At 43.2% G+C, this 8,830-nt stretch overlaps 1 protein-coding gene across 1 annotated transcript; it reads right to left on the reverse strand.

Annotated features, from left to right (window-relative positions):
- Positions 1-906: 906 nt before the first annotated feature.
- gpr17 (G protein-coupled receptor 17) lies at positions 907-6,071 on the reverse strand. Its single transcript, XM_083887453.1, has 2 exons — positions 6,042-6,071; positions 907-3,752 (listed from the first exon to the last, which is right to left on the reverse strand). Exon 2 carries the CDS (start codon positions 3,742-3,744, stop codon positions 2,725-2,727), a length of 1,020 nt encoding a protein of 339 aa, XP_083743579.1. The 5' UTR covers positions 3,745-3,752; positions 6,042-6,071; the 3' UTR covers positions 907-2,724.
- Positions 6,072-8,830: the final 2,759 nt, after the last annotated feature.

Raw genomic sequence — 8,830 nt, forward strand, 5'->3', positions numbered from 1 at the left:
TAGCACAGCAAAGCCTGCTTTTACAACAAATACTCTGAGCTGGGAGTGGAAATATAGACTTTAGCATGATTAATCCATCCACATCAAGCTTTTAAGTTAATCTTTAACTGTTTAAACATCCAGTAAAGTGAAATCTGATAAAAGAAGTGAAAAGGGGAAGTGACAAAAAAAATAAAAATGAAGGAAAATTTAATGATTCTTAGTTGTTTTTGTCAAATATTTTACTGAATTCACAGTATAAAACATTTTTCAACTGGCTTTTATTTACATTTGGAATATAATATATAAATAAATAAAACTAGCACTCATATTGATTATAATGGTTCATCTAATATGACTATGAATCAGGAGAGTTTGGGGTTTTTCTGTAGTATTATTCACACATTCAGGAAATACAAGTTTAGAATGACTTGCCATGTTCATGTGACGGACAGGAAGTCTTGCTTGCAGAAACACAAGGAGGAAAAACGAGCCACTCACAAACGACAGCGCGGGTCACGTGACGCAAAACGAGAACTACGCGTCGATGAGTCACTCGTGGCCTCAGAGGCTTCTGTCCCTGCACTTGAAACAGGGTTCTCGCCACGCTCTGAGCGAGCGCGTCAAAGTCTCTGTCACGCGTACTGTAAACGTCCGGCACATGCTCTCCTGCTCAGAGGATGTGAAACCACACTTTTCTTTTCAAGACGCAACAGCTGAAACACGTTTTTATATGCTTTGATGATCGATAAAACAAAGGGAATAAAGTGTGAGTCACTCGTTGGAGCCTTTTTCAGATGTGATATTTAATCTGCAAAGAGGTTTTACAATAATAATAATGATAAAAAAAAAAACAATAATTAACAACTTTAAACAGAATGCGAACCATATCTTTCGGTCTCGAACATTATTTTTGTAGATCTGGTTACAAAATATTACTCACAGTAAAATATTACGTCACAGTAGAACATGGGCAGAACAACACATGGATATCGAAAGAGAGTTAGGAAGCTGGATAATGAGGAAAATACTGTTATGTACAATCAAGATTGGTCACGCTCAAGTCATTTTTTAAACGGTAATGTAAAATATATATATATATGTACATAAATGTGTGATTCTAAAAAAGACACCTTACATCAAAAAGAACAAGGCCAAGAGCTTTATGTTAACAGTCAAAGCACACAGTGTAAATCGCAGTATATTCAGGTCACTTCAACTAAAATAATTAAAGGTTACCAGGTGCCTGGTTCAAAAATTACTCATTTGGAAAATGATGTTAAGAGTCAGGTTTAGTCACATTAGTTCAGCTTTCCTTAATGATGGTGCTTTAATAAATAAACGCAGTTCACCTTCTTGGTTTCGACCTTTTCTCGGTCGTGCATGTTAAACGTCCAGTGCGTAGGAATTAGTGACATCTAGTGGTGAGAAGTCGCAAATGAAGGACTCCGTCTCTCACCCAAAGTATATCATGGAAAACCCTATGTTGTCCTTCACATGTTACAAACTTTGTTTTTATTCATTTGCATAGACAGCTTCCTCTTCCAAACACACTCTGGCCGGTTTGTTAGCTAGCGCTGCTATAGTTGTATTTCTGGCATCACAAATCTGTTTGCACGGTTTCCTTATTTCGTCAGACAGGAACAAAACTCTCACGTCACACATTTTAGCATTAGCTTAGCTCGCTTGGAACCTCGTCAGAGCAGGTGCTAAAAAAGCACCAGGTACTATCACAAAAAAAATATAAAGCTCCTTCAGGTTGAGGTTGTGTTCAAACACAAAAACCAAAGTGCCAGTTGAATTCAGACTGAGTTGACATCATGGTTTAACATTAGCCTTAAGCATGTTTGATACATTACCAGTTTCCCCCAAACACACAACACACTTTGGTGCTAATGTGCTAGCTGTTCATGAGAAGTACATAGAAGTACTATACTATTTGCATAAAATAAACTATATGCTGGTGCGTTCACTGCCATTTGAAAAGGCGTTTCTCAACTTCCTGTTCTTGGCACAGCTTTGCACAGAGTCTCCAGCTCTGAGGCTGTGTAGGAAACTGTGTTTCTGAGATAAATGTTGCTCGTTTAGCTAAGCTTTTAGCTCAGAAACACCGTCGACCAATAAAAATAAAGAGAGCTAACAAATTAGTGCGCAACAGTACATGATACAAATATGTAGTAAAGGTTATCTATGTACAGTACATTTGTCAGATATCATTTTCTCACAAGTACTAAAAGTCATAATCAACACTCGATGGTACGTAGCTAGTGGCTTGTTCACGTCAGGCATTTTAATATGTTTTAGCAGAATGAGCTGCAGATTATTCCGATGACATTGATGGTAACTCTGTTCAGTTATGCAAGTCAGGAAAGTGAAAACGAATTCCATCTTTCATTTGATTATTTACACTTGTGCTTTCTGTCTCTTGTGATCTGTCAAAGTATCCAACGTTAAAAAGGGCCCATAAGAATATATATATAATTTTTGTTTTAATTCCCAACCCCTAACCCACTCATCTTATTGTGATTGAAACCTCACATATTCTATAATATGGGACAATTAAATATGCAATATGAGGAGTTCATTTTAGTGGGGAATGAAAAGTTTTATAGGGTGGACATTGTTTTGGGGAGAAGATATTTGGATGAAAACGCCCCTGCCTTTTGTTTGGCAAAAGCAACAGTCAGACTAACTTTGGTTGTGATGGAGAAGCGTTCAGTCTGCTTTAGTTTGATTCTGAATTCATCAGAACTCTGACTTGGCAGTGATGGAGCTCTCGTGTGTTCCTTTCAACTCTCCGCTGGTGGCTCCTGATAATCCTGCCTTATTTTTGCAAAACATTTGCCTCAGAGTCTCGCGGAACTTCTTGGCCCCAAACACGTAAACCAGCGGGTCCATGGCACCGTTCAGACACGTGAGGAAGGAGGTGAGGCGGTTGGCCAGGCTCAGGGCTCGCCGCGTCTGACAGGACGAGTCCGGGTGGTTGTACCCGAGGATGAAGGTGGCTCTGCTCACGTGATAAGGCAGGAAACAGACCACATAGATGAGGATGACCACACTGATGGTCCGCAGGGCCCTCAGTTTGACGGCCGGCTCTAACCTGGAGCCCCGGTGCAGGCTGCGGATGATGAGCATGTAGCAGGAGAGGATGACGAGAAAAGGCGGGGTGAAGGCCACAGCCAGCGAGATCAGAGCATTACGAGACGCCTTCTCTCTGTAAAGCTGCAGACACACGGTCACGCCGTCCACCTCTGCAGTCTGGTGGGTGACCAGCAATGGCGCCATGGAGACAGTAACAAGAGCCCAGAGACAGAAGCTGATGATATGAGCATAGCGAGCACGACGGACCTTCAGCGACCTCACGGCGTGAACCACAGCCAGGTAACGGTCTGCCGCCACGCAGGCCAGAAAGTACAGGCTCGCGTACATGTTGACATAAAACAGGAAGCCAACAACTCGGCAGGGAACCTCGCCAAAGGGCCAGTGGCCCCCGGTGAGGTGGTACGTGGCCCTGAGCGGGAGGATGATCACGTACGACAGGTCTGCCACAGCAAGGTGCATCAAGAATGCGTTCGCCGGAGAAGACGTGCCGCGCTGGTGACAGAAGATCCAGAGAGCCAGGCTGTTACCGTTCAACGCCAGGAAGAAAACCAGGATGTAGAAACATCCAAATACTGTGTTCTCAGCTGTGGTGTCCACTGCTGCACAGGTCTCCGACTGATTGGACAACAGGGACAGGGGCAGCTCCATGGTAGTGGACTCCATTGGGTTAGCTGTGAAGACAGAAAAGCTTTTTAAACTATTTTTTTTAGGAAGAACGTCTCTAAGCAAGTGTTTTCAGTGTTAGTATTCTGACAGCAGACGACCTCAGTGACAGGAAACGGCCCAACCCTTCACCCCTTCAACCCCCCCACTCCCACCCCAACCCCACACACACACACACACACACACAGAGACAGACTTAGTCACGGTGCCTGCAAGGCAACAATAGTTGTCAGTCTCCCTTCTTAATGAGGACATGCCCTTTGAGCAAGTAAATATCAAAGTCTGACCGCGATCTGACTGATCTCAACGACTGATTATTCAGAATTAAATCTTGAATCAGATTTGTCGCGTCTCAGGGGCAAAGACGCTCTACGGAAAACGCTATCTTGTAACGTTGACACCATTAAACTTTCCCCACCGCTACAACCCAAACTATGTAAGTTACAGCTGCAAACCTTAAAGGTGCATTATGTAATAAATCTAAAGCAACTGGCAATAAAAATCATCCTAATATGTCACAGAGACTCAGGAATAATGTTCATATAACAAACTGAACTCACCAACAACAACAGTACAGACAAAAATTCGCATTAAAAAAAATATTTTGCAGACTGCAAATCATGTTTATGTTTTGAAATTATGTTTCGGCATGTGGCGCCAATCATTGCAGTCAGTAGAGTCTCAGCTGCAACCGTGGGTTGCCAGTTACGTCTGAGCTACAATGGCGACCTAAAAGACCAGGGTATTTTGAATTTGAGTGTAGTAACTGTTTTTGGCCACATTCTTACATATGGCACCTTTAAGTCTTGACCCTATCTGAGAACTCAGTCCACTGAGCATCCAATAGGACATTTGTGTGTCCAGGTCTCGGATTTGGTTTAAAGTCACGATTGAAAATCTCTCAAAATATCAGTGACCTTTGATCTCATAACTTTTCAGGTTCAGGTTGAATGTGTGATAAGCTAAGCTGACCACATGCTGGCTGCAGCCTCATAATAAACAGAGATCATTTAAAACTCTGGGCAAGATACTGAATTTGTGCCTAAGCCCTCCACATACCTCTTCTTTAAAGCAAAGTTTTAGGATTAAACTAAATACTTCTGTGACAGTTGGGTATTTCAAACGTCTGGGCCTGAAATGAATCAAAATCATCTCCAGTTTTCTTCTCCAGGAATGCACACATTGTCCAATTCTCCCAAAGACACACCTCAAAGACTGATCAACAGTGGACCCGCAGAGCTTGAACTCGCCACTCCTTATAATCTATAATTTGTGTTGATCCTCTATTACATCAACACACAGCACGGGAGAGGGCCGCGAACGACAACAGCCTCAAACGACCGTATATCAGCACTTTTCTCGCTTTTCTCTCACTTTGGGATTTGTGAAAGATCCAAGAACAATAGAAAAACATCTGTGGGATAACATCCTACACATGTAGGGAGGGTCTTAAATAAACGCAGCAGACAGAACACCAAAGTGAGACGTGTCGTCAAATGATGCCGACTGGACTGGAACTGTCGTTTTCACCAGTTCAGAGACGTTATGGGCACATTATAGGAGGCGGTCACATGAACCAGCATGGCTCTTTTCAGTCACTGTATGTGTGCTGTGGATTCTGTGAGACCCGCAGCAAGTGGCATTTCCCAGCTCAGGCTCAGACTCGGACGACTATTCAAACCGCTTCCATAAATGCAGATCTGAGGGCGATAATCCCACAGAGAGACAATCCCGACATGCGCCTTTATCTACAGTGATCTGTGCAGCCGTCACACGTGAAGAGTGTTGTGAGGGGGAACGAGAGGAGTGTTCTGGCTCTGGTCCACTGCAGAGGTTAGGTGTCAGATCTGTCACAGCTGGAGTGTTGGCTCTTATTCAAACCAGTACAGTATGATGTATATGATCCTTCTTTTTTTTTGTTGGACTAACTAAAATACATCTTCCAAAAAAATCTGGAAGATGCTTCTACATAGAATCTAATCTAATCTTGATTGCAACTGTGTTAATTGGTCTCTATAAAGCACACAAAATGCATGACACAAATAACATGAATGTAGAAAATAGCTTCATCAAAACCTGTCAAAAAAGTTAGATTTACATCATAAAAGTGACTCATTTACAAAATAATTCTTACTATCATGTTAAAAACCTGACAGTTTTGTTAACAAAAAACACGAGTGCTACTAAAGTAAAACATTTAAAGTGATACAAGATGAAACTTTGAGTAAAGTCATTAAAAATTGAATAATTGTCCATTGTTTTATTGATATTCGAAGGAAGGAAAATTAAAGACTCACCCGAGAGCTCCTGATGTCCTCAGACAGAAGAGAAGGTTCCGTTGCTTGAGGAGCAGGAATAGTTGCACAGCAGCTGAGCGTTTGCCTGTGGAGCGGCGCTGCAGAACTGAGGCTGCTGCGCAAAGAATGCTGTCCTATAACCTCCTGTTCACTCCCTCGAGATGCTCTTGGGAATAAGACTGTAGCCCTTTTTGTGTCTCGACAAATTTGATAACAGAAAGGGAGTCCCGATGAGAGCCTTGGGTTTGAACCTTGACCCCACCCTTTCTCTCTCCCCATACCCCTCTCTGCTCAGAGAGCCACTTGTGAGGCTGCCACAATAGCCCGAGTCAGAATAAGCGTCGCATTTTTAGCCGCAGGGAAGGAGAATGGCGTGCCTCAGTGGTGGAGCGACGCTGGGTATGACACCATGGAAACCAGTCCTACAAGTGCCTTCACCGTGAACTCCAGCAGCAGCAGCAGCAGCACGCCACAGATAGACAGATAGTGGAAGGACTGTGTGGTCAAGTGAGAGGTTTATGACTAAAGTCTCAGAGATTATCTTTTGTGGAAGGTCTGTTAAGTTCTAAAGAGGGCCCCTTGCCCTATGGGAGTGTGAGGGGAAAACAGGACAAGGGAGTGGGGGGGGGGGGGGGGGGTTTGGAGGAAACAGAGACCCTTGTTGGTCTCTTGCCTCCTGGGGGCATCCTGAATTGGAATGCCCAAAATACTCACTCACACAGCCATCATCAGACAGATGTGGAGAGAAGACCCACTGAGGCACGGGATAATATTTCTTTCATACGAGGGTTCCACAGCTGTGTGTCGCATACACGGCCGCATTCTATTCTTTGTATCGTCGATATGCAAATGGTATTCTGTAGACTTGAATGGAGCCACTATCTGTGCAGGGCCACGGAGACGCTTTGACATCAATACCCTGTTAATCTACTGCCAAGTGCTAATTGGGGCAGCAGCCCCCCCCCCCACTGTTGTTCAGCATCTCACGCGCTTGTCTGTAGTGCGTCTCGTCGCCCCGAAGCAAAAACATTGCCCTGTGTAAGTGGCCCGCAGTCGTAAATTTGTCATTCTTCTTTCTACTGTGGACGCTTCAGTCAGAACAGTAAGTGTTTTCTGTCCGACCAACAGAGAAGAAGACGCTAACAACGGGCAGTTAAACGCACTCACAGACGTCCACTGAGAAAATGTTTGACGATGTTCCCAGAAGAATTCACAACAACAACAACCATTTTGTGTCTTAAGGCTGATTTAAAGCTGCAGTGTGTAACTCCATCTTGGTGGTGGTGGTTGTTATTGTTGTTGTTGTTATTCTGCCACTATATGGACTGACTCAGCGACGCTGTAGCCTCACAGTGAGAAGGTTGCTGGTTAATGTCCCGGATCCAGAGTTTGTATGTTCTCCATGTGTGCGTGGGTTTTCTCCAAGGTTCTCCAGTTTCCTCCCACATGTCCATAAAACATTCTCCAAACTGACCGTAGGTGTGAACGTGTGAGTGAATGCTTGATTGTATCTAGCTTGATTTATTTTGGCAGTCTGAAAAACTAAGAAACACATGCGACCCAATTTTTTCAAACCACACACAGAGGAGGTTTCCAATGTGATTCTGATCAGATTTTTACGGATCTGTTTCAATCTGAACGTCTCGGGTAGCTCAGATAGGATTTTAAAGTGTCTACAACAACAACAAGGATGTAGAAGTTTCTGTCGTCCATGTTGTTTACAACTACTTGTTTTTCAGGGGCGTGGCCTGTAACTATGTGAGAACCATGCAGAAGACGAGACTAGACAATGTCAGAATGGACACGCAGATCAGATCTGATCACATCTGCTTACAAATCAGATTTAGTCTGCAGTCTAAACAAGGTGTGATCACATTAATGAGGACAGTTGTTAATACCAGGTCTCATTACATACTGTCAAGCAAAACTATTAGACCCCACAGAGGGAGCGTTTGTGTGTATACAGCAGCAGTGCAGGGGCAGGTGGGGACAAGAAGAGTTCATCCCATCAAACTTCTGTTTTTTTTTTTTGGTAGTAGAATTAACTTCTGTCACTTTTCACAGACACTCCTTTGTGTTTCGAGTCATACTGAGTGTGAGCTATGCGAGAGAGGGATGAATAAATCGGCGGAACCGAGGCAACAACTTGAGACTGTGATCGCTCGTGATGGTTCGACAGGGACACATGTACGGCCGTGCATGTAGTCTGTTGACTGACTTGAGATGAACTGCAGCCTTATGCTATTGTTGCTGCGACGTCCAAAATGTCGAAAGTTAACATGAAAAAAAAAAGAAAAAAAAAAAAAAAAAAAAAAAAGAAGTAATAAAATTGTATGGGTAATGGGGGCGGGACTAGATAAGCTTTGCTTCTCCCGCTGTCCCTTTCGGTCATGCGTATGAATGTAAATGCTGATGTATGCAGATGTTACTTGTCATGCCCGAAATAAACGATTCATTCATTCATTCATTCATACTCGACACGCTTTGTTTTTGTCATTTGTTGCCTCCGTCCGTCTAGACATGAAACAAATCACTTCCTGTGTGCTTATTTCCTGGTAACTTCCGTCGGTAGTGGAGCGTGAAAAAGATCTCAACAAATTACTTCAGAAACAAATGGCCAAGCCTAGTTTTTAACCTGCCTGAATAATTATGCAAAGGTTCACAGTGTAGCTCATGGTACAGACAGATGTACTGTATTTCTGTTTCCTCGGACAGTTGCAGCATAATTTCCGATGACTTTTGGCAACTTTACCACATCTATTTATGTTCTTAGATCAGTCCACAAGAGA

The sequence above is a fragment of the Microchirus variegatus genome (genome assembly GCF_963457635.1).
Source record: "Microchirus variegatus genome assembly, chromosome: 4".
NCBI lineage: Eukaryota > Metazoa > Chordata > Actinopteri > Pleuronectiformes > Soleidae > Microchirus > Microchirus variegatus.